Source organism: Cotesia glomerata, linkage group LG7, assembly GCF_020080835.1.
Source record: "Cotesia glomerata isolate CgM1 linkage group LG7, MPM_Cglom_v2.3, whole genome shotgun sequence".
In the NCBI taxonomy this organism is placed as follows: domain Eukaryota; kingdom Metazoa; phylum Arthropoda; class Insecta; order Hymenoptera; family Braconidae; genus Cotesia; species Cotesia glomerata.
The window spans coordinates 6,036,204-6,063,544 of NC_058164.1; the positions used below are offsets into that span (position 1 = coordinate 6,036,204).

The window sequence follows — 27,341 nt, forward strand, 5'->3', positions numbered from 1 at the left end:
AATGAATTTAAAAAAAAGGAAAATAACATTTATGAAAAAGGGAAAAACGCTCTTTTATATAATACTTTACTTTATCGTAAACATACTTCTTGGTGTACTGTACAGTACCTACTGAGCAAAGTATTCAAATTAAATCTAAATATAAATATAAATGTCATTTTCTTCTTTCAAGTTATCGCAGTAAAAAGACTCAACTATGTGAGATTTTGTTTTCATAATGAGTTATTTTCAAGGGATCTACTTTTTTTTTCTTCTAAAGGAAAAGCAGTTCTGGAATTATGAGATATGGATATTATTTTTACTATTTTAATAAAAAGTGTATGAATATTTTCTAGCTTATTTTAATCTTTAAAATATATTCATTTATTTTTGTAGCATTTAACGCCTAATCGGATAGCTTAAAAAATTTTTAATTTTGATTTTCTTAAAATAATTTACGATATAATAACAAAAATAAATTTATTTATAAAATTATCCTTTATTTTTACTCTTTTCATTAAAAAAATTTTTTTTGTGTTTAAAATGCCCAGTCCCTTAAATTTCGCTTAGAGTTTACACTGTAATTTTATATTTTATTCATTTATGACTTATTTATAAAAGAAACAATAATTGTTATTTATACTGAGCTTAATAAACTCTAAAACATCAATCCCCGAGTAATCATAAAATAAATAAACCATTAAAAGTGAAAAATAAATAAATAAACTTTTCGATGCTATTTTACTCATTAAATTTCTAGTTAAATAATATAAATTGAATCAAATAATTTTTTATAATAAATTTGCTAATATACAAGGGCTTATCTTATTAATAAAGATAATAATATAATAGTAATAAGCTTTACGATATTATCCCTAAAACGATTGGTATTTCCGAGGAACCGGTTCGGTAGGTATAATACCCAATTAATATCTTAGCTTACCACCACAATAATTCGGTAATTGTAGCAAATGTAAGGTATTACCGATCAGCATTTAGAGTATCCGATCTGAGTGCTCAAAACTCGCTTATTATCCGTCTAAATTCAATTTACCGGAAATAACGATGATTCTATGGTCCCTATCAAGCGATAGACGATCGTGAGAAGATTAATAAAAATTATCGACATCTCCCTTCAATGTACAAATGTATTATATATATTTAAAAAGAGAGAGGTTACGAAATAATGAATACTACTCTACAGAATTGTACGGGTGAATATTTAAGCTCGCGTAGCCAAATTTAGATCAGTCTGTTTAGTCGTCCGTAAGAGAATGTTTTAAGAGCCGGGAGCCAGTGCTCGGGTCGTCTTTCCTCTTCTTTTCTCCGCTTTACTTACTTTTTATTTTCTGTATCTATGTATAATGCATAAAAGTAGAATAAAGAGTCAGTCTAAATAAAGTTGCTGGAATAATAAAAGAAAAACAATAAAAGTTAAGTTAAACAACAACCACTCGGTATCAACTTAACTTTGTTGACTACAGGGTCAAAGTCGTGCTCTTACAATACGTGAGTTACATTTATTATTTATTCAGCTCCACTTTATCCACTATTAATTCTGGTGAACTATAAAACATCAACGTTTCATTCATTCTTTTTTTTTTCTTTATTATTTACCCTTTCAATTACTTTTTTATGCTTCGAGTTTATAGAGATCAAATATTTATCCACTCGTGCTTTTATCAATTTATTATTAAGTGATTGGAATGGTTTTTTTGGGCAATTTTTCAGCGAAATAAGTGTCGGAACGTTTTGTGGGAACTTAATAAAATTTTTTAACTCAATTTAATTGACATATGTGGAAAATTTTTAATCTTTGGAGTGTAAAGTTTGAATTAAGTGTGAGTTAAATTTACATTTTTTGGTTGATTGAATACGCGTTGGTGTTAAAAATACACTGTGTAAACAAACCGACACAACATACACGTTTCAACTGACACATTTTTGTGCAGAAGACAAAAAACTCAAATTTTTTTGTTGAAAATTTTTGAATTAAGAAAATTTTATTGATTTGGAAATTTTTCTCTTCAATCAAATTAATTTTTTTATCAGTGTAATAAATTTTCCGACAAGATAAAAATAAAATACATCAGTAAATATTAAGCTTACTTTTAATTAAAAAAATTAATTAATTAACTTAAATACAATGTCACCAAATTTCAGTACAAATTCAAAAATTCTCCGAGTATTACATAAAAAATTATATTAATTAACAGACTTATAATAAACAAAGTAATTCATTAGTTGTAAATTAATTAATAAAATGACTTCTAAAGGTTTTTTTCTTATTGTTTTTTTTTTCCGACCTAAAATTAGTAATTCTCTAAAAAAAGAATTTCCCGCGGAAATATTATTTTATTTTATTGAAGTGCGCAAACATGAGTTACACCAAAAAACAACTCGAGTAATTTAATTAAAAAATATATCTGTGCACACACTAACTGATGTGTGTACACAATAGCATGTTTGCAAAATATAATATAATATCAAGTTGTGTACGTAGTTGTTCACAAAGTACCTCTCGGAATGTGAACGATCAAAAGGCCAATTATATTATGTTTTAGGTTGCTTTTTTACAAAGTACCGTATCACTATCACATCACGTTTTCGATCTCTTATCGAAAAGCTTTGAGGTACATAACTTTGAGGGCTGAAGTATGAGTTAGGATTTTAGTAACTATCACGGAGAGAAGAGAGTAGTTTTGAGATGCTGTTGAGGATTTTTCGAGAGACTCTAAAGAGTAATTTCCCTAATTTTCAATTTCAAGTTACCTAGTTTAATTCATAATGTTCTATATATTTATAATTCGATTACAAAGCTATTACATACATAAATAATTTATTATGTATGTAAATTAAATCAATTTATGAACACATTAAAAAAAAAATTATTAAATTATTAAATCAAAATGTTAGTTTATATTTTTATTAAAAAATTTAAATTTGCTTTTTAGCAAATTATATATTTTCAAAAAAGCAATTACGGCTTGAAACAGTCATAAGCTCTTTATAACTAAATCAAAATAAATTTAATGAAATAAACAATTTTTGATAAATTACTTCATTAAAAATTCAACAACATTTAAATCAATTTTAAAAATACATAAAAAATTTTGTTCATTGGAAATTTCATAATATTAATTTGCATTTTTTAACTGAAAAATTTTCTTTGGTACAGGTTAATTTTATCATCAATATATGTAATATAATGAATAAATATTACCATTTTTTTTCTCCGCGTACTGAAACGACTGAGAATTAATTAATGAAGAAAATCATTGAATCGGTGCTTTTGGACGCGGATTTAGAGAATTCAAATTTAACTTGCTAACAAAAGTATAACAAGAGCTAGTGAATTAACGAGTGAGTTATTAATGTGTTCGGAGATGAATGAGTGGCTCTGTTCCGAAACAGAGAAATAGTGAAGACCAAAAACTAAGCGAAGCTGTAAGAGGCAAACAGTACAGCAAGAGGAGCGGAAATTTATAAACTCCGAGAGTCTGACCAATATGAATAACTAGATAAAGTGCTGGAAGAACTTGGTGGTTCTCACACTACCGTAAAAGCGCACTAATTGTAACTTGGGTGTCGCAATATTTTAAGCTCCAGGTTGCCGCTGGTGTAATTGGGGAACATTAAGCTCGCACATTCAACGCTCAAGCATAAAGCTCTCTTACCGCTGCTGCTGCTGCTGCTGCTGCTGCTGCTGGTTTTGTTGCAAGTATACGTTGCATGTATGCATGAGTGTGAGTCCGAGTATGTATATTTGAATTTGAATTTGTATTTGTATGGATACTTTACGAAAGCAGTGTGTTTAGCAATGTGAATTACCCAAGGGCATGTTCAAAATTTGACTTTCCACTTGCTGCGAGCTAACTGCAGTAATAGTACAAACACGTTGTTTTTTATACGCTGCTGGGAGTAGAAGGGACCACCGCAGAATTAAAATGGAAGAAGCAATCCAAGTAATTATTTATAAGTAAATTGGAGTAGTAGGTTTTGCACTAGAATCTTTTGAATTTTTTGTTACACTTTGAATAATTCGTAAGAAATAACTTACAAGTAGTTGGATAATTATTTTTAGTTATGAAATTTTTTTTGCCTTAAAATTAAAAACTTATTTTAATTTTTTTCATACGTAGAAAAGTCCGAAAATTTTTATGATAAAGTATTTTGATGATTATCATTATCTATAAAATATGATTATGATTATAATTATAAATACGTATCGCTGCTTCAGTCTGGTGATGCTTTTCTCAGTTTCTAACGACAGTTGACACAGATTTTAAAGGAGGTTGGCGACCGCTTCCATTTCTCGACTGACGGAGCCAGCTGGCCTTTTCTCTCTGCTTATGGGCTCTTCGATAAATAATACCCTGCTTTCGTCTCAAAGCTTCATTTATTATCATTGCCATCATCTTATAAAAACATTAAATACGTAAAAAAAAAAAAAAATATATATATTGTCCAACAAGATGAGAAAAGATTCACTGTCTTTGTCTGATGAGAATTTATATTAAGGTTAAGAGCTTCTTTAACTTTTAAGCCTTCATTGTAAATTAATTTATTATTATTTTAAAAAAAAAATTTTAATTAAATTTCAAAGTGTTATTTAGTTACTCTAAAAATGGTCACAACTAAAATATTGATTTTTGGAAGAAATTATAAGAATTCAAAATTGTAGCTTACAAAATTTCCTACAAAAAATGTTTTTATACTATGGGACTATCTCCAGTACTTTTGGAGATACAGTATTTTATTGAGTAGTACTCAATAAAAATTTTTATCACAATAAAAATGACCATAATTCAAAAATATGAAATGAAGAGAAAGATATTATTATTATTTATTTATATTTTACCCTATTGACTCTCTGTTGAAAAAAAAAAATCAAAATCTCAAAAGAGCAAACAATATTTACACTCACAAATCTTTATAATGAGGTAAAAAAATAATTTGTAAAGCTGAACCGAGCCTGGGCAATTCATGACTGTAAATGTGAAGGTAAATTTTCATACCAAGTAAAAAAAATCAACAAACATAAATAAAAAATATAAATATACATGTAAAAATCAGTATTGAATTTTTCTTGAGCAGCTTTGGGTATAAAAGACGTGTACTCACACAGTGAAGGCTCTCGTGGGAATTTAGTAGGGTGATCGTTAGTAGAGCGCAGAGTTTGCAGTGTGCAATGTGTATATATAAGCCCCTAAGATATAGAAGATGACGAAGAATAAGGAAAATGAGAAAAGAAAAAGAATAACAAAAAATAGGACGAGAAGCTACCAGCAGCTAAAGAAAACTTAGCTGAGACATTCAAGTTTTCGTTGGCTGGTGAAAATCTAAAAAGTAAAGTAAAAACTCCTCCTATCCACTACACGCGTACATTACATACAGTATAAAGCTCGACGACACCCAGAGTAAGAGCAAGATAAAATAAACCCCCTAGACGAGTAAAAGAGACTGTGTATGCGGAAGAGTGCCGTTGAATCGCGAGATTCATTCAAGACTATCTTTTTGAAAGGGCGACTCACACCGGCAAGAATTTCAATAGCAAAACCTGGAATAAGAGCTGTGAAATTAAACTTGTCCCTCTTTCTTTATTTCCATTTCTCTTTATTTATTTAACTTAATATTTTATTGCATTAATTTTTAAATAAATTAAATAAAAGTTCTACCTTCTTCTGATGGCTCCATTTCTGGGGGTGGTTCTTCGCCGAAGACTTTTTAGCGGAGCTTTATCCCAGTGCAATTAACTCGCCGGGAAACTAAGGTGTAAATATATATGTAAAAGCAAAGGACAAATCCCAGGTGAATTTAAATGGAGACAGAGCGTTTTATCTTGGTGTTAGATTCCTTTCTGTTGCACCTTTTGTCAATCTCAGTTCACTCACTTTCTCCAATTGTATTCTCTATTCGCTGTTTACTGATGGAGTCCTATAGCTAGAACTGTACCTGTTCTGCAGCGTATATGCGTTGCTTTGCGTGAGCTGGTAAAGACACGTAGGCGCACAGGAGCATGTGTACACGGATAATGGTGTACACTATCACTATCACGAAACATTGAAACGCGCACAAAGGAGCAGAGAAGTCATGTACACCAGATAATCCGCAACAAGTGAGACAGGCAAGTTGTATTCGTGGCAGACAAGTGGAATGCACACAAATCGCCTATCATATTGTCAACAAAACATCCACTGTGTCACCGGTGCTATTGTATGAGTACTCGAACCTGAATAGCTCAACGTCTATAATGCTCCCTACTCTTGTAGTGTGTGCGGCCTATGAAAACTCATTTCGCTTTTTTGATGTTTAAACAACATAAAATTGATTAAATGGAATTTTTAGGCGACTAGTGCATCTGTTTCGAGGGATTTGATAAGAGTTTGGGGGGTGTGCATTTTGTAATTTGGATATTGAAAAATTTTTCAGGAATATTTTAGCTCTCTGATGAAAGAGTTTATAAATTAATATCCTGATGTTACACTCATCGAGACCTTTCATTTGAGTACGCACACGATTTTTTCTATATATTTTATATATATGATATTTCTCATATTTGTGAAATATATAAAATATATAAAAAATTCGTGTGGGTATTCAAATGAAAGGTCTCAATAAGTGTAACGCTAGGATGAGCTTATATCGTTAAAAATATCATTAGTAGAAAAAATACATCATTTATTTATTATTATTGAAATTTTTTTTCAGATATAAGCTCATCCTGATGTTACGCTCATCGAGACCTTTTATTTGAGTACGCACACGAATTTTTCCATATATTTTATATGTATGATATTTCTCATATTTGTAAAATATATAAAAAATTTTTGTGGGTATAAATACCAGATTACTCATTTTCTAAATCTTAAAAATAATTTTTAATTGCGTTGGAATCCATACAAAAACTACACTATAATAACGCGTACGCTCTAGTTTTTATTTAATACGAAGTATTTTTTTATTTGACCCCCAGGCTCTGCGCAGAACTTTTCCGCTTTTTTTCTAACCCGTTTTTATCCCGGAAGAGTCATTCCGATCATAAATATTTTTTGCACGCAGCTGAACAAACGAGAGCTCAAAAGCATGAAACAAAAAACGCGAACGGATATTTACCAGAGGTAAAATTGATCGTTGATGAATTAACACTTGAGCGAACATTTATTAACTTGTTAGAACCAAAATATGTGTAGTGATAATTGAAAAAAAAAAAAAAAATAAAAAAAAAAAGAAAATCGATCCGATCAACGAAATTTAGCTCACTTTAATTGGCTAGGATTGTTGCTAGAAAATTAAATATCAAAGCGTTGATAAAAATCACTCCGTGGTGCGTCGAACATAAAAAAAAAAAAAAAGTTTATAGCTTTAAAAGCTGTTTGCTAATTGAATTTATTAATTACTAGTTGAGTGAGCATTTTATTACAACTGTTACTAAAAAATAAAATCGGAGAAATGATAAAAATGTATTAAAAAATTTCAGTGATATGAAATATAAATAATTATTAAAAATGCTGAGTGCTTCTGTTACATTTGAAATACATAATGAATTTTTTATTTTTTATTTAATTTCTTTATTGCAGACTCAGAGCACGTCAATTATGGGCTGCTCTATTGGACTCATTTTTATGGCGCTTGTATCGATCGCCCACGCAGATCCGACTCCAATTAAAATTGGTAAGTCAAGTCATCAAATTTTTATAACCGTGGTAACATTTTTTGACCTTCTATAAATAAAAAGTTCGTACTCATCAATTTAAATTACCTTACCAAGTTATAATTTCCCACTGCACTCGAATTTTTAACTTTTTTAATATTTCTTATAAACGCGGATAAAGACAGAGATCTCCGACTTGGATTAATTTTGAATAATTCTTTAGTTAATAAATATTACAATAAAGACGGCCATTATTTTCAATAAAATATTAAAATATTGTACTTTTTATCCTTAATTAGAAACATTAAAATGTTTAAATTTATTTTATTTTTTTTTTTTTATTAAATTAATTATTTAAAATTTTAAAATTTACTATTTTGACAAGAGCTCTATTTTTTTATTTAATTATCTCTGACATAAAAAATGAAGAACATTTCTGGAACACTTTCTCGGAAATCGTTAAATTAACTAAAAAGCATATAAACCAGCGATAATAGGGCAGATCTAAACTTAATTTTAACGCGCAATCACTAGAATAGATATAATAAGATCGTAAAAGAGGTACCAGGAGCTAGTAAATACAAAAAGTAATGTCTAAAGTCCAACGGGACTATGAAACTCCTCAATTTCGAAAGACTAATTAAATTTTATACCATTCATTCGTTTTCTTTATGGACACTTTTAATTTTTTTTCTTTATTATCTGAACAAAAAATTAAAATTTTGAAATTGTAAATTTTTAGATATTGAAAAAAAATATTGTGAATGCTTGAAACAACTGTAGTCTCATGCGAAACTTATTTTTAATATCCTGACATAAACAAAATATCCGAAGGCATAAAAGACATTACGAAAGATATTAAATAAATATTTCTAATAACTTCATTGTACTATAATATAAAATGAATTCCTTTAGAGCAAACAGAAAAACGGTGTATTGCTCATACATATCTTTTTATACTTGGGTACAAAAACATTATTCAAGGTATGCATATAACAGCCATTCAGCATTTATAAATATAAATTGTTCCCAACCATTCTGGTCTTTGCATACAGTGAATATTGTGGAACATCTTTTAAAACTTTTTTTCCATACAAAATACTTGTTGGAAGGTCCAACATAAGCTTACTGAAGTTTTTTCAATAGAATCTTCAAGAATTTGCTAATTTTAAGGTGGGATTATCCATTCATTCTTCAAAGTACCGAGCATGTATTTCTGTGCGCAGAACAAAAAAATTCTTCGTTGGAGAACTAATTTTTTTAACTTAAAGAAATAGTTGATACTTAATTAAGAGAATAATAAAAATTCCCTTAGATAAAGTAAAATTTCTTCTTGCTCCAAAAGAACTTAAAAATTTCAAAAAATTTTTTTAGTTTAAGGTAGTTCTTTCCCAAAACCTATAGTTTATGCTACTGCTGTCTTCGTCACGCGCTAGTGTTGCCTCTCTTACGGGCTATTGCTCACTTACTTCCACGCATGACTTTATTTGTTTACTTTACTAGCTTATCAATGATTTCTCAAAAACTATGTGGCAGGGAATTCCAGAATTTTGTAGGGTAGTTATACATGTATTAATCTAAGTAATATAAGTTTTTCGTGAAATTCTTAAAATTTCTTCAATACAAAAATAATAAAACTTTGCGGTTTTCTCTCTCTTTTCTCATACCACCTGTGTAAAAATGTCATTTTCAATTGCAATTATCTTCGGTTAGACGTGGTAAATTTTTTTCTAAATTTTAACAGCGTGTGTATTATGTATTTAACTACTTCTATACGGAGTTTGGGAGATTTCTTGAATTTTTGCTTTTTGGGCCTAACTACCTTAAATAAACTTTTTTTTTGTGAAAAAAAATATGTAAAGAATTTTTAAGAAATTTTTCTTTGTTCAAGTAAATTTTAATAATTCAAAATTTTTTCTAAAATAATTTTTTTCTCTAATCAAAGTAATTTTATTTTCAATGTCTGTTCAAAAGAATACAAATATATTCTTCAGTTTACCTCTTACCGATTAATTAAAACTATATAAACCTCTACTCGCACCCTTGAAAAATGATCAACAGCCTTGCGATTGGAGGCCCAGAGCAATAAAACGGTTGAACTTCAAAGCGAAGCTCGTTGTATTTTTTGGTAATTGGCACAGGAGAATTTTATTTGGGAACAGAGAATCCATTCACTGGATAATTTAATGCCAAAGGCGAGTGGGAACGAAAAAAATAATAACAAAAAGAGAGAAAAAAAGTGTAGGGGCTTTGTGACGGTAATGAGAGTGATCAATTGGTTAAATTATGATCTATATTGAGTGAGTGAGCACAACATATATATATATATATATATATATATATATATATGCCTATATATATATATATATATATATATATATATATATATATACGGATGGTTTCGATGCCCTCTGGCGTTATAATTCTCGGGGGTATGATGCCTTCTCGAATGAATGAATAAAGAGACGGATAGAGAGATAGGTCGCTCTATATTCGTTTGTTCGTAACTTTGTTGTCGGTTCGCTATTAAAATTCCAGACAACTCGAGAGCTTAACGATGCAACGCGACAAAACTTGACTCCATGCCAGTAGCTGGTAGCTAGTTGCTTTGCCGAGACAGATAATAGTTATTATAAGTTTAATTAATCCGCCACAGCCGTAAGAAAGCCCTCGGATAAATACTACTCGTTACTAGTTATTTGAATAACTTATTTAAAAGTTTAGTTTACTTTCGGTCGTTACTGTCAATTTTATTAATATTGTTGTTGTTATTGTTATCGCTGATCGTAACTGGTGACTAGGGGTGGTATGTGGTAGCTCTTGTTCTTGTATTGACGTCGTGGTGAGCTTCCGTTGTTGTAAACTAGGGAAGGGCAACTGTCGACCGGGAAACTAATAACGCAACCATCCAATCCTTGAGAGCCGATACAATAATTATCGCAACGGACCAATTTCTCTAACGTCAATATTACGGAAGTCTCTTAATGAGAAATGATGTCAAGCTTGAAAATCACTGCTATGAGTCTTCAATAATTACTGCAACATTCATTTTATTATTCTCATCATTAATATCGGAGAAACTTATACGCTTTAGTTTTTACTTTTTTAAATCTTAGTTAAGTAACTTTTATTGATTCGATATAAATTATCCAATTTAATGTAAGTGTTGGATAACATCACATTTTCCGAGGCTAGTTATTAAAGGGAGATTAACTTTTGAAAGGTAAAAATTAATAAATAAGGTAAATCTTCTTAGAACGTTGTTAAAATCCTCGTAAATAATTAACACCTAAAAGTTTAATTTAAGATATTTAATGTTAGTCCGGAAAACGAAGAACTTGAAGCTTAAACAGGAATTAAAGCGATACAATGTTGAAGCTTATTCTAATAATTCATTCAAAATCTAGTTCAGGAAATAAACTCAGTTCATTTAATCCATTAATATTTATTATCATATACTGAAAAGAAAAAATTACTTGACTTAGCAGAAATTTTGCTTGGAAAAAGTAAAGTGCATTGTTGAATTGGTAAAAATTTTTTTTTCGAATCAAGTAATTTTTTTTAGTATAATTAACGCAAAATCTCGTTAAGAAAAATTACGCAGCTAATTTAAACCCATAAATCCACATTATAATACTAAATTTTCCGCATTATTCTTTTCTCTTTAATTATCTTCATTTGGAATTATCGTTCTTGTTCTTATAAACTTAAAATTTTTCATCTCACTTAAAACTTATTTGTTCAGCAATTCTATTTATCTTACCTCCAGATAAATTATCAACCTGATACAATATATTTCACAAAGCGAGCCTTTGAGGTTAATTTTTTAAAAGAATCAGCATTTCAGAAACATTACATCTGAAAACTCGTTACGAGTATCTACAAACTTGCACTTGGTATTTTTCTTAACCCCGTTTTGTCTTCTGCAAAACGAATCACATTTTTATGTGTACTTCTTTCTTCTTTATTTTTTTTTTTTTTTTTTTTTTCATTGTACTTTTATTCTTTCCTAACAGAGTTTTTTTTTTCATCTCTACTTTATTTCCCGTTATGCACGTGGCCACGTCTTACCAACACATTATTATTATAAAACTTTACAAAAGTCTCCTTTGTCCAACGCGTAATGCAACTTTATGGATGGTTACTCTATTTTAAAATGAAAACTTTCTCAGCTTTAAATTCTTCCTCCTTCTGCACTTTACTAATATTTAGTCAACTTAATATTTATAGGAGTATTTAACCGACTCGGCAACTAAATTAATAATTAAGAACACAAATCCGATATTACCCTAATTAATTAAAACTAACAACGAGAGTTAAATTTCAATTTAAAAAATTAGATTTTCAATTTTAAATATTTAATTAAAACTGAAAAACAAAGCACAATTTTTTGTTTTTTGTGCTCACGGATTAAAGCCTTCGATATTTCAATCGATGCTATCTGTCTTCCCAGTTCCTTTTATCAACAGTATTATGCAAATTTTTTTGTATAAAAAAGATAATTATTTTAAAATACAAAAGAAACTCTATTTAATTACCAACATATTTGCAATTTAAATTTTAAAATCTACCGTGTTATTAAAATTTTATTTATTTATCAAGCACCGGCAGTCACTTCATTCATTGTATGGTTTTATTTTTTTACACAGATTTTTTTTTAGACTGAAACAATACAGAGCTAAAAATTGTATGTTTTTTATTTTCAAAAACCATAGGTACTATTCATTAGGTTTTGTTCTACGGAATGTTGGAAAGGTCAAAATGAAATTCATTAGCTATTCTATTGAAAAAACTAACGGCGTTCCGGTTTTTCACATTTCTTAAATAGCATTCGACATCGGAAATATTCAAAGAATCACTGAACTCTCTGGGTCAAAAAATTTAATTTCTTTCAGTTCAATTCTTCTCTATTGGAATTTATAAATATTCTATCACAACAATGAACTTGAAAAAAGATTAATTTAAGAAGAAAAAGTAAAATTTTAAAATAAAAACTATTTAGTTTTTTTTTTTACAAGAACAGATTTAAGTTTAAAGGAAAAATAAAAGACACTAAATATAACTAATCGAGCTACTGGAGTCTCGATCATTAAATAGAGGGCGAGTTGTATCTCAGCAAGTACGATCGAATCTTGGCAACAACAGACAAGAGAAGAGACGAGACAGATTCAGTGTTATCTGGAAAGACGTGCGGGTAAGAGAAAACAGGAGTTATCGTTGCCTGGGCGACATGTTGATGTAACGTCCCAACAATATATATAATAGTAATAGTATATAGGGTTTACTTCTTCTATTCTTATTCTATGGTACAACAAGAAGTAGATCGACGCGCCAAGAATTTATATTTTCTCTGCGGAACATAACAAGAAATGAAATGCCTCTTTCGAGCGTACACCCGTTATCTCCTCTATTAATATCAATTTCGGGACAATAAATGCCCGGATTTATCACCGGGAAAATTATGGTGCGGTAATAATAAAAATAAAATAATAATAATGATGATAAAAGGTCTATTTAAAATTATAATTGAGTATTAAATATACAGAATGTAATCTTATTTAGCGATACGGAGCGTTTTATTTAATCGATAATGCCCTTATTTCCTTCCTCCTTCTCTTTCAACGTCAAGATAAGTATGTTCGTATAAATACACTCGCATACACCCACTGTCATCATTTTATAAAACAATTTATGTATACGTGAAAAAATATAACGGCAGCGTGTGTCCTCGTGACTCGACAATTTCCCGAGTGACTCGTTATCGCTTGTACGAGAGGTCACGTAAAGAGTTACGAGAGTTTTCATTATTTCTCACACAGTTTCATGTTTCTATCATGTTTTTTTCGCAAGATAAAACTTTAAACTAAATTTTAAATAATGACATTTTGTTCTGGTACTTTTTATACTCTTTTTTGTAGATAATAACAATAATTGCACTCTCAAGCCCAAATTTACTCTACCGGGATACCTGCGGCGATATAAACTAAAACCTCGAGTGCCCAAAGTCTGCCGATAAATTTTCAGGATTGTTAAAAAAAAAAATTAAAAAATCAATTTTGACTTCCGTTCTGTCGAAAATTTTACCAAAAAATTTTTCCTAAATAGAAAATCGGTCAAAAAGTTATTGAATTGAAATTTAGTGTTTGGAAAAAGAAGAAAAAGGTTTCGTTTGAATATTTATAGTTTATTTAAAGTATAAAAAACAAACAACAACGGAAGATATGTTAAGCTTTTTCATTTTTAACTCATCAGTTAACTCGAGGACTCGTTTGTCTGATAACACTCTGTAACAATAAATAACGCTAGACGTTTCTTGGCACGTGCAAAAAGAGGAAGAAAAAAAAACGTGAGAATAATACACGATATTTTTTCCCACCATCTATTTTTACCCCATTCCGGAACGAGAATAATTTTTATGGTAAACATATAGACTTTTAACTATAGATAGAAACAGTGATGAAAATGATATCTAATTTTGATTTTTAATTTAAAAAATTCAGATCGATAATTAACCCCCGATTCTTTCTTGTATAAAGCTAATAAGAAATTGATTTGATTTAAGAACAAATATTTTGAACCAAAAAAATCTTTTTTAAAAATTGAATCATGTAAAAAAAATTCTTGAGGTAAAAAATTGTTCTTAATTTTATTTGATCTAAAAATTTTTCTGCTTGATTCAAAATTTTTGCTCTAAAATCAATCTAATTTTTTGATCAGTACTCAAAATAAAAAACGAACAGCCACTGTATATTATGCAATGATCTATAAATTGCTTATATGTTAATTTATCACGGAAACGGAGGAACAGCAATTATTATTATTACTGTCACTATTATTTCTATTAAAAGTTATTGTTTGTGGTTATTATATCACAGTGATTGAGTTGAATGTACATCATAGCAGTGTATATTTATGTAGGATAGATAGACGGCATAAAGCCCTTGCTCAGTTAGTTACACAACAATGCACGGTAGAGGATCAAGGATTAGTTTCAGACGTAGAGAGCAAAGCCGGGCCGGGTCCGGGTCTGGGTGGTATCAAGCGCCGTAGCAAGCAAATAATCATAATCATAATCACGAGGATGAGGATGATAGGCACCAGTATTTCAATAGCCAAAAGCCAATGGAACATAATTCAGTATTATACAAACAGCGAAACTATGACAAACCACAGCGGCCGTGCTGTGACAGGACGGTTAACGATTGCAATAGACCAGCACACATATGTGGAGACACTCATATCTCATATCTGTGTTCGTATTTATCAACGGTAGAACGAGTGCGTGATATTGTGTGCCACGCTCTACACAGATGACTAAAATGTTTGACATGACTGTGTCCAAAACCCGGAAAAAGCTTCCCGAGCACTCGCATCACCACTCTGGAGCTCTAGCCCTCCAACCACATACAGACATACACACGTTACTCGGTGATGTACAATCAATAACAATTGTTACTTCTACATTCTATACATCCAGCACTTGCATTCGCTTCATACCTAAATCACAATTCACCTTTTAAGAGCACTATAAAAAATTAAACAGAGTTTCAATTTGCCGCTGGCCAGATCATTGCTAATCTCTTGATGGAAAATTCCGCGGATTGGAAACTCTGATAAGGATTGAGGATGTGATGGTACTTTATTTTTTAATCAGTAGATGATAAGTACGGCAGCAAGATTACATGCTTCATTTTCAGCTTCGGAATATTTTAGAAATTGGCTATCACTATCACGAAATTAAAATGGATCAAGAAAACGCTGTCTTTGATCTAGAGCCACTCAAATAATTGCCGAAGCTCTTGAGGAGTAGTCAAATATTAATCCTAGATATGAATTCTGAGTAGATTCTTATCAGAAAACGTAACAGTTATTTTGAAATGTTTAGTGTTAATTAATGCTTGTTTATATATTGTATGAATACGCGCATAAATACATATTCAAGTGGGTGGTTATAGGTCTAGGTAAGGGTGCAGCTTCCAAGAGACAATGTGCATGATAGTGTGGAGAATTTACTCAAGAGAAACAGGCAAATTGGCTAACATCTCTCCCTTGAGATGTGTCAAGGATACCGGCTCATATACTATACTACACACGGCATACGCCATCTAATTTGGTATTCCACTTTGCTTTACTTGGCAAACCAACCTGATAGAATGTGATCCTTATTAACAATTATTCTATTGATGGATGGAGTTTCTTGTTTGCTTTTGCCTTTGCTGTGGGATTCTTGGGATAAATGTTTGACGGAGTTTGGAACGGAATTTTTCGAGATGTTTGTTGTAATTTTTTGAAACAAAAATGATTTATTATTAGTTGTTAATTCCAACAACGTTCTTCAAAGGTTTAGCGAATATTTAATGTGGCTGGTTTGTGATTTATTGCAAATTTAACTTCAATTAAACAAATATTTGATCAAATGCAAGTAAATTAATTTGAGGAATTCCATTGAAAATTATAAACAGAATATTTGAAGAATTTTTAAGGGTCAAAGTTTGTAAAACAATGATTTAATTAAAGCTTTCTTTAAAGAAAACATCAAAATTTATCCTCATTTTTCTTTTTCTACTTTACAAAAACAAATTCTCGACAAATTTTTCCTTCCAGTTTAAATTTTTAATCCAAAATATCAAGTATAACATCAATAAATCACTATCCGAACTGATATTACTCACCACTTACAAATAAATAAAACCGGTTTAAATAATAAAATCAAAGTATAATAAATCGACAAGCTCGTTTTCATTTTTTATACGCTGCCACACGGTCAATTGATAATCGATTTATCAGAGTTGTCGTCCATCTGTATGGATAACCCGTCGAGTGTCTTATCTATCTGAGAAACAGCAAGGATAGGAGTAGCCAGCGACCGGTGATGCGAAGAGACCAGAAAAGTTTTAGTTGGTGACATGCTAAAAGAAAAGTACCGAGATAAGATCGATGCACTGTCACTTCACATAACACCGATAACTTCTAAGTAAAACTAAACTAAGATTAAAATGCGGAAGGAGTTTTACGGGATTTAAGACGCCAATGCTAATGGCTGTCCACCTCAAATAAGGCTAAGCGTTAACATCTGTGTAATCAACAGGTTTTACTTTTATTTTATAAAATAAGTAGTGAAAAATTAACCTTCTTAGTTCAGCTTTATTTTATTTTATTATTCTTTTTCTCTTCTTTCAATGTTACTCTACTTTTATTCATTTCTCAGCCGAAGTCGCTTAGCTAGTGGGCTTCTTCGCTTATTACCAAGTCTCTGGTTGAGCGGATATTTGAGAGGGTTGAGATTTTTTTACAGATAGAGGATTAAGACTTTCCTCCGATTGATAAAACTTTCTCAGACTTGAAGACATAAAAATATGAATGAATATTATAAGAATAAATGCGCAAGTCCTGGGCTCGAGTAGAGAGAGGATCGAATAAAGAGGATTACGGGAGATGCGGACCAGAATATAGTTTTAAACCCAACCCAGTAGTCTAGTCTAGTAGTAGTGTGCAGTAGGATATAGTCTTTTCTGTGAAGCTCAGGAGCGAGTAGTCGTGTTGAGTATGGCTGGGCTCATAGAGAGTACCGAGCTAAGTAAAGGGGGCGAAAATGAGCGAGTAAGAACCTCTTGACCTGGAAAATGGAGAAACGTCCATGCAGTATAATGGAGACTTACGCTCACCCACTGTACACCCTGGACTCTGATTTCTAACCACGGATAGACTTCAAACTTATACTTTGCCTCGGTATTTCCAAGCTAACTTGTATATAATTTTATTTTTTGGCTTAATAAAGTTAAGCGTAAAGAATGGGTATTCAAGTGGTCAATGCCTTGGGAATTCACGCGTTTCGGTGGTCAAAGCTTTCGGTCCTTTTTTCCTACAATCCAACAGCTAAAGTTAAACTCAAGTTATGTTGTAAACTTTCAGAGTTTTTAAATATTTTTTTTATTTCATATTTTTGTTGTACCTATCGACGCTTTTCTAAAGAGTAGAAGTACCGTTTGTGCCCAGTGTACCTTTTTAATCCACTTTATATCCAAATTATGGGCACGCAAAATTTCTAAACATAAATTTCTAAATAAATAATTAACAAATCAACTCTTTGGCCTAAAAATCTTGTAGGGAATGCAATAACAAATTGGTTTTACATTAAATCAACTACTAAAATCTAAATTAACTTCACAAAAAAAAAAAAATAAACTTTATAATCCCAATGCAACACACTTTATCCTTAAAAAAAAAAAAATATCCTCACTTGTCTCAAGTCACAAAATAAAGCTTTTATTTATTCCATCTCAAGTTCACTCACTACAACTAAGCAGCCAATATCAGGAATATTTATCCAGTTGAACAGCACTTTCTTATTCTTCAATCCAAATCCGCGATTGTATTTCATCGGTGTTTCTCGGTGACAAACAATCAACTGCAATCTTAAATCCAATCCTCGCATAACTCACAAGCCATCACGCAATATAAATCCCACTCTTTATTTTAGATTTAAAACTTTTGACAAAGATAATAATTATCATCGTGATACACCCATCGCGGTTTAAATTTCCTCGGACGATAAATCCGACGATTGACATTCGACTGTGCAGGGCCATCCACCACCATCCACCACACGGGAATCCGATTAACCAGAGGATTTCGAAATGCACCGAGAGTAGAGCATCACCCCGATTCACGGATCGTGAGCACGTTGATCACTCCAGGCCCTTGCCTCTTGCTCTCTATATACATATAGATGTAATCGTACTCTCCTCTCTAACTCGTATGGTGCAGGCTCAAAACCCCAATCCGTAACACAGAACGTTGTTCCCAACCTAGAATTACACACGCTGACAATGCGCCTGCATAACACACGTGCAATCATCACCCACGCGTTTAGTTACCTCCATCTCTGTTTCCATTTCTGTTCCTGAGTGGTACCTTTACTAAAGGATAAACACTAGCCGAGACCAATGTAATCTTAATCGTCCATGCTACGGAAATTGCTTGGCTTAACCCAGACAAATCGCTCACAACTTTGTTCCCCATGGACTACAGATACTGACTACAAACTACCGACTGCAGACTGCGCTTCATAGGACTTGTAGTAGCACTTGGATGTAGCCACTCACATATGGCTGTACTACTCGCACTTGCTAGCACACCAAAATCTCAGTTGTATCGCTTCGGGATAGACCAGAATTTACCATTTCATGTGCACTCCCGCTGAGTTGCTCTGTTTGTTGGTTTTACTTACGTGGGTGTACATATAGATTTATGTATATATGTGTGTGTACATGTGGGTGGAATATACACAGTCGGAATGGAAGTAAGAGGGTGTGGGCTTTCGGATTACTGTGCTGTCGAGTCGGCACACACGCGGCTCATTGTCAAGGCAGACTACATTACACAGACAACTGATGGATCCAAGTGTACGATGTACTAGGCAGTAGATATGTACTATTTACTACATAGAAGACTACTTGGAATAAGATCCAAGACTAAGCTCCCTTTCTCTTTCTCATCTTCTCTATTTAGTCCTGGAGTTTAGCGACTTCGCTTTGGTACGACATTCACACAAACGATGTACTCTGGGAAACTGACGCGGGCATCAAACCGCGAGTAATATGCTTTTAGCGACGCTGCTGTTAAGTATTTTGTCATTTACTTCTGTTATTTTGAGCGAGATTATTGCCAAGTACGGTTTACGCTTTTTGCGTATAGTACTTTTATGAAAGATGTTTAATTTTTGAGAAAAGTTGTAATGAGTTTTTTATTTCTCGCTCGGAATTTACATCGTTAAAAAATTTATTTTTATTGGATGTTTAATTAAAAATATTTTTGGCTTAAAAATTTAATTGTACTGTATTTATAATTACAATGAGTGTCCAAATATATCTGGGAGTTTTAATGTAGTGATATTTAGTTAAATTTGTATCAATAATTAGCGGAAAAAATTATCAGATAGGTCAAGCAGACACTGATAATTAATAAATACTTTTTGTACTTGGAAACATTGAAATAAAAATAATAATTAAAACGGAATGTATGAAAATATTCAAAGTACCCAATTTAATTATCAATAATCATGCCGAGGAGAAGGTAATTTAATATTGAATAAATACGGTTATAAATTAACAAATTCAACGCTTGAAAGCGTTAATTATTTTTGAATATAAGCACTTGCGTATTAAATTCCAATTAATACAAAGCGCTACAATATTTAATTTGAAATTAAAATATTGAAGTGCTCTTCATTTTAATTTACGGATGAATATGAATGTGAATAATACCCTGTAAATAATTAAGAGAGAAAATATCATTGGTGTATTGCATTTGATTATAATAATAATCAAACATTTAAAATTTGATGTAACAGGAGCTATTTTCCACGACGGCGAGGAAGCGAATCTAGATGCTATACAAAAAGCACTCGTTATTATAAATAACAAGTATGTGCCAAGTTTTAAGCTTGAACTGAAGACAAAATGGGTAAACTCAAGCACCGACAGCTTCAAGACATCGCTCGAAGGTTCAGTATAGCACACTCTCATAAATAGTGATACGCTTAAGCCAATTTTTGCTCTATACTCTGACTCTGTACTAGTTTAAACAACTTTTTTATTGGATATACCTATGTATAAAAATATTCACCTATGAATTTGTGAATTTATGAATTTATGTATAACATGCGCTACTGTGAAATGACACTTTTATAGCTTGCAGCCTTGTAGCGGAAGGTGTTGCTGCGATATTCGGCCCTGGTAATCCTCATACACGTAATATTGTCTCGAGCATCGCATCCAAATTTCAGATTCCTCATATTGAGTATTCATTCCGGCGTATGGACGATATTAAAGCTTCTCATAGCACCATTCGCGCTTATCCCGACAGCGACAAAATTTCCGATGTAATGTGCTATTCATTTTCAATTTATCATAAACTTTACTATACTTTTTATCATGTAACAGTACAACCTCGATATAAAATTGTGTAGTATGAAATCTGGTGTAAGTAAAGACTCTTTACTCTCAACTTTTCGAAATTGATCATTTACTCACATCGATGCGTTTGAATTTCATTAAATAGCTATACAATGGAAAACTGCATGAGTGTGTTTTATGACGAAGAAAATTCGCGTATGAAATGAAATTGAAACTTTTTATCGACCCGTGTAATGGGTGAAGTGTTTTTTTTCAACCGATGAAGTTTATTTTCTAGATTTTAATTTAGATTGGGATACCTTTTAGCTTTTATGGCGTATTAGCATTGTTTTTACGGGATTTAAAGTTCAGTATAAAATATTTTTAAAAATAAAAAAATAGACATTTTTTTAAATTAATTTTTTTTATTCATGATTTTCAATCGACAGAAAATTTTTATTGATATTGAAAGCTTCAAAATTAATTGATAGATTTATTTTATGATTGACATTGGCAATCTACCTTTAATTTATAGTTTTTCCAATAAAATAAATAAAAAAAAAAAAAAAAACGTAGTGACTGTAAAATTCAACATTTCCAAAAATTCAACCTCTTTGAATTCTCAATTTTCGCAAAAATTAATTACTAAAATCAAATTTACAAAAAATTAATTAAACCAAAAGAATGAAACTCTTGTCACGAAGAACTGAAATCGAATTTCAATGACAGTATACATTAAAAAGAATTAAATTCATCAACAAAAGCATAATTCAGGAAATCTCATCTGGTTTATAATTACACTCATGGACATTTTGACTAATAAATTCTATTTACTTGTTGTTATAATTATTATTATTATTGTATCAATTCTTAAATTTAATGGTGCCGCGGTATGAATTTGTCCGAAGCTTTTTAATGTTTTTATAACATTATAACCCATTTAAATATTTCAATGTGACAATTATTGCAACATAAACGGCCTCCATTTTTTTTTTCAAAAATTATTGCTTACATTATTAATATAATTTTTTTTTCAAGTCGAGGTTGTACTGTACAAAATTTGAAGCAATAAAACAATGATTTTATTATCCAAGAAATTTTCCAGGCATTAGCAAAAATGATGGAGTCGATGAGCTGGCGGCAATTCACAATTTTATACGAAAAAGACGACGCACTATCTCGTCTGCAAAAAATTCTATGGCAGCATGGGCCCAAAGACGCGCCAGTGACAGTCCGCCAATTGAAGCCAACTTACGCGAAGCACTCAAATGAACCAAACTATCGACCGCTGCTAAAAGAAGTCGCTAAATCGTCAGACTTTAATGTAATTATCGACGCGGAGCCGGAGAATCTAGAAACGATCGTTAAGCAAATGCATGAAGTTAAATTACTCCGTGACTACTACAATTATTTCTTCACCGCGCTGGTAATTATTTTAATACCATAATTATAATAATTACTGAATTATGAAGTACATAATTACATCAAAGCATTGTTAAAAGTGTGTGTCATTAAATTCTTCAGCACGTACCAGAAGAAAGTATGAAAATGTGGCTCAATAAATCGGAAGCAAATGTCACCGCGATTCAAATAATTAAAGAAAACAAGCATGATCTTCTAACGGTAATTAAAACTTTTTAATTCTCAATTATTGAATTGTTTTTAGTTGCTTACTTGGCTCAAAGATAGTATTGGTTGACAGTAAAACCTATTTTGCATGCGCAGCATCTAAATTTATTAATTATTGCACACAACTATCCTACTATATTATAAGGTGATTACTAAGCCCTTGAGTACACCCAACGACGTAATAACTTAATTGCTTGCTTACATGGTAGTTCGAGCGCTACTCCCACATGTACATAGACAATCATCTTTAACCATTATCACTTATGCCCTTTACTTAACAACTCATCGTTATCTCAATTAGACCAAGCATTATTAATTTTATCATGAATTTCCAGATAAATTATTAATTTATAAATTAATCAATGAATAAATTATTAAATTCAGTTATTTTTTATTAACTTTCCGAGAAAAAAATTTCATATATGGCCATATGTTTCTTGATCTGACCATATCAAACCACATCAAGTCATATTGGAGCATATATTTATGAAAATTTGCCATATATTTCCTAGATATGGCCATATGCGGCCTAATCTGATCACATATGGCGATACCAAAACATATATGACTGCTTATGAATATTGGTCATTTATTAAAATTAGTTATATATGGTCATATTTGGAAATTGGCCATATATTGCCCTAAAATGGCCATATAAATAAAAGTTTAAAAATTTTTTACGGATTAGTAATCGAATATCAATATGGAAGTTTTTCCTTCTCAAGTTTCAGTTTTTTTTTTTTTTCATTATTGTTGTGTAATAAATAAAATTTAATAATAACAAAGTAAAATACAAGACTTACTCATTCTGATTAATCTTGATCCGTCAAAAACAGGAGATTGAAAATTATTCCAGCGTTCGAAATAAATTTTCTTCGCCATTCTACACATTAGAGTTATAAATTGACAATCTGGAACAAATAAAAAAATATTTGCGTTATAATTATAAATAAAATTAAATTATAAAGAATTAAATCGTTAAATCTTCTGTTAATTGCATGAATTAGGGATGTATAATAATTAAAAATTAACAACCATATATTATTATGTAATTTAGGTAGAGAGCGCAGTTCTCTTTGACGCCGTTCTACTCTTCGGCGATGCATTAGAGGTACTTCAGGCGCGTCTGAAGATCAACGAGAATTTTCCGCTGATTATCAAACCAGAATCGCTTTCCTGTGACGATCCTGAAGTGGTTTATGAAGCGGGTTATAATTTGACAACATTAATGCACGAGGTATTCATTTAATTTTTATCTTTCATCTTCATTTTATCTAATTCCCTTTTCATAATTTTATTATGCGAACTGCCTTGCCGACGAGCGTCAACGGTGAACGCTCGGCTAAGATCTGATCAATACTGTAGTTTTCTTAGACTAGTGAATAATCTTAACGCCGAGATAGCGCTGTTTGTCTGTCAGATCACATGAATTATTTTTTTTTTATTTAATATTAATGATAATTGATGATAAATTGGTTTCAGTTATCATCTGAAGGATACACTACAGGTCTGATGAAGTTCGACGAAAACGGAGGACGAACATTTAACGTTACGTTTCACGAGTTTCGAAATGAAAAAGATAATTCCTCGGCAGAGTGGATAGATGGTGAATTTATACTCACGAGATCCGAAGAAGATCGGGAGAAATCAGCTTTCTTGGAAATTGAGAAAAGAACGTTCAAAGTAACCACCAGAGTGGTAATTAAATCATTTCTTTGGGTTGTTTTTTTTTTTTTATGATCTTCAATATATATATATATATATATTAATTAAAATGTAGGGAGCCCCATGGATAATTAAAGTTGATGACAATTCGCGAGGAATATTGATCGAAAATGAGAAATACGAAGGATACGCTATCGATTTAATTACGGAAATGGCCGAAATTATGAAGTTCAAGTTCACTTTTCAATTTGTACCTGACAAACAGTTTGGTGTTCAGGATCCAAACACCAAACAGTGGAACGGCATGATTGGACAATTACTAAATCGAGTTAGTTTCAAGTATTTTTAATTATTCAAATATTTAAAACTCATATTTATTGAAAATTTTAACACAGGAAGCAGATTTGGCGGTTTGCGACTTTACAATAACAAAAGCCCGTGAAAGTGTCGTTGACTTTACAATGCCATTCATGAATCTCGGTATCAGTATATTGTACCTGAAACCTGAAGATAAAAAACCGGAACTTTTTGCATTTCTCTCCCCATTTTCAACGGATGTTTGGATTTATGTGGTAACAGCTTATCTTGCTGTGTCTGTTATGTTTTTCATCCAAGCCAGGTACCGATATAATAAACACTTTTTAAATAAATGCTAATTCAACTTAAATTAAAAGAAGTATTAGGGCTTCAATTACGATCAAAGTGTTGACTATTTTTATTTAATTCTAAAAAAAAAAACTTAAATTTATTAAAAACCAAAACAAGATCTTGATAAAAGACAATATAATGAATTGATTAATTTTCGAGATCGAGATCAAGGCTAGACAGAAAATTTAAAGATCGAGTCAAGGCTATTCTTATTAAAAAAAAGACCCAAGAATAAAAAATAATTAAATTACATTTTCATTTTTGTTACATACAGAATGTCACCAAATGAGTGGATGAACCCGCACCCCTGCGTATCAGAGCCTGAGGAGTTAGAAAATTCTTTCAGTTTGAAAAACAGTTTATGGACCACCGTCGGAGCGCTTATGCAACAGGGTTCTGATATTGCTCCAACGTAAGTCAATTGTGATTAAATTTAGACAAAAATGAAAAGCTATCTTGGTAATTAATCCAAGGAACAATTATTATTCTTAATTTCAGCTTAGGTTTGGGCGAAAAAATAAACGCCGGGGTTTATTTATTTTAAAAGGGCAATTAGGCTATAACGAGGCTGTATATAGTGTAGTGTTTACCGTACATATTTGAGGCGGCGGCTCGCCACTTGTTAACGCCTCGGCACGGGCGCTAACTCTTTACTTCCATTCTTTTGTACCTACTACTTTATATATACTCATACTCATACATGCTCTTTACTGTTGACTACGACAGTGAAGGCTTAACGCGTGTTTGCCGGATATAATATATGTATATTTTTAAGGCCCTAAGTTTCTTATATTGCACGCTCGACGGTCCACCCCGCTACCCTTCTTACACGTACACACATGTGACATGTCGGGTGTTTATACTGTCGTTAATCGTAACTTGCGGGCACACAACACACAATCGCTAAAAAACAAACCTCCGTGGTCGTTTGCATACAACCTTTACCCCTTTTTGCCAATTAGCTTATTTACATATATTAATATACATATATATGTGTGTACGCAAGGTGGAAAAAATTTTTTGCACGCGGTGAGACCAAAGACATTCCATCCAACTTTTTATACATATTTATCTTTATAATAACCCATATATATTAACACTATTTAATTATTTTTTATTTTAAATGAAATGGAAGGAGAAAAAAGAGAGACTGTGTTTATGTTCTGGCATTGTTAATTAATTTATTTATTTAATGTCATTCGATTCAATTAATTGTAATTTATTTAAATGTATTTAAGAGCCGGATCAATACGCGCGATCGCTGGTTTATGGTGGTTCTTCGTTTTAATTATGGTATCGTCATACACGGCGAATCTGGCGGCTTTTTTGACGGCCGTTAAAATGGGCAACACTATAAATAATGTCGAGGAACTTGCTGCACAATCTAAAGTTAAATATGGATCTCAGGGAAAAGGATCTACTGCTGCGTTCTTTAGTGTAATTTTTTTTTTTTTAATTTATTTGTTTTGGGAATTCCGATCAAAGAATACACTGTGATATGTCGCTAGAAAAATATTTTTAACTTTTAAAAATTAGAAAATTATTGATTGCACTCCAATTTTTTTTAATATCAAAAATTGAATAAAAAATATCAATTTTAATCTAAGAAAAAAATTTTTTTTTGATAAATATTCTTTTAAATTGAAGTATTTTTTGAGAAAAAATTTCAAAAAACTTGTAAATTTACACTGAGACAATATTAAAAAAAAAAAAATATTGATATAGGGATCAAATGTGACAACATACCAAAAAATGTGGGAAACGATGATGGACGCGAAGCCGAGCGTATTTGTGGGAAGCAATGACGAGGGAGTAGATCGTGTGCTCAAGGGAAAGTATCTGTATGCATTTTTAATGGAATCCACAGCTATTGAGTACAACGTTCTGAGAGATTGTAATTTAATGCAAGTTGGTTCTCTATTGGACAACAAAGGATACGGAATAGCTCTACCGCCAAGTAAGTTCCCGGTTACTTGATTAGTCCGCATCTAATGTATGTAAATCATATGGAAATTTTAATTGAAAATTTGTTTCCAACTACGCAACTGCAGATTCGCCGTACCGAACTAAATTGAGCTTAGCGATTCTCCAGCTCCAGGAAAAAGGAACTTTGAGAGCCTTGAAAACAAAGTGGTGGGAGAGAGGCAGTAAAAATTGTTCGAAAAGTGAACCAGATGGCGGTGGTGAATTGACAATTGCCCACGTGGGTGGTGTTTTTTTGGTACTTATCGCTGGCGTTAGCATGTCACTCATTTGTGGGATTGTTGAGTTTTTGTGGAATGTACGGAAGGTTGCTGTTGAAGAGAAGGTGAGCTTAAATTAAGATTTATTTTTGGTTTATACTTAATGTATGGTTGATTGCAGATAACGCCGAAGGAAGCTCTAATAGCCGAACTGAAATTTGCGATAAATATATCGCAAGATACTAAGCCGGTAAGAATATCTCAAAGCACAAGCAGAAGCAGCAGAAGCCAATCAAGCGGAAGCTCCTCCGAAAAAAATAGATCCACCAGAGCTTCGACTGCCAAGTCGTTCCTAAGACTCGATATTTTGGATAAAGTCGAACTAAACAGCAGAAAAGACAGCACTCCTGCCAGCAAGAGCAATAATAAACTCAAGCTTTGAAGTGCAATTGATTATTAATTTGTTGTATTGTCAAATTGTGATTAAGAGTAGGCATTTTTGTTTTAAAAAATCTGAACGCCAGCAATTACACTAGAATCTTGATATTTATTCAAAAATTTTATTAAAAAACTTTCAACAAAAACTTTTATTTGTAATTTTTTGAAAAAAAAATTTTCCTAGTCTAAATTAATTTAATTTGGTTCAGGAATTTTTTTGCATCTTATCGGAGGAAAATCCTCAAATAA

At 31.5% G+C, this 27,341-nt stretch overlaps 2 protein-coding genes across 4 annotated transcripts in view; one reads left to right on the plus strand and one right to left on the minus strand.

Annotated features, from left to right (window-relative positions):
• The window catches only part of LOC123269892 (glutamate receptor ionotropic, kainate 2), a 163,764-nt gene extending 140,700 nt beyond the window's left edge, over positions 1–23,064 (minus strand). For both annotated transcript variants that reach the window (XM_044735786.1, XM_044735785.1), the window contains exon 1: positions 22,962–23,064. The gene's annotated coding sequence lies outside the window, so the exon portion shown is untranslated. The remainder of the gene's footprint in view (positions 1–22,961) is intronic.
• Positions 1,241–27,253, plus strand: LOC123269891 (glutamate receptor ionotropic, kainate 2-like). Of its 2 annotated transcripts, XM_044735781.1 has the most exons (15): positions 1,241–1,488; positions 7,560–7,653; positions 19,986–20,138; positions 20,326–20,516; positions 21,635–21,955; positions 22,054–22,152; positions 23,216–23,395; positions 23,641–23,856; positions 23,939–24,151; positions 24,219–24,442; positions 24,746–24,883; positions 25,710–25,908; positions 26,197–26,428; positions 26,523–26,779; positions 26,836–27,253. In XM_044735781.1, exons 2-15 carry the CDS (start codon positions 7,578–7,580, stop codon positions 27,094–27,096), a joined length of 2,760 nt encoding a protein of 919 aa, XP_044591716.1. In that variant the 5' UTR covers positions 1,241–1,488; positions 7,560–7,577; the 3' UTR covers positions 27,097–27,253. The 2 variants fall into 2 exon arrangements, with proteins under 2 accessions (XP_044591716.1, XP_044591717.1); XM_044735782.1 differs by lacking the exons at positions 1,241–1,488; positions 7,560–7,653; positions 20,326–20,516 and having other exon boundaries at positions 20,060–20,138.
• The last annotated feature ends 88 nt before the right edge of the window (positions 27,254–27,341 follow it).

Bases quoted from the DNA above. Each gene is read 5' to 3' on its own strand.
- LOC123269891 (XM_044735781.1), top strand. From the start codon at position 7,578: ATGGGCTGCTCTATTGGACTCATTTTTATGGCGCTTGTATCGATCGCC. The intron at 24,152-24,218 runs GTTAGTTTCAAG...ATTTTAACACAG, and splicing joins TTGGACAATTACTAAATCGA to GAAGCAGATTTGGCGGTTTG. The intron at 24,884-25,709 runs GTAAGTCAATTG...AATGTATTTAAG, and splicing joins GGTTCTGATATTGCTCCAAC to AGCCGGATCAATACGCGCGA.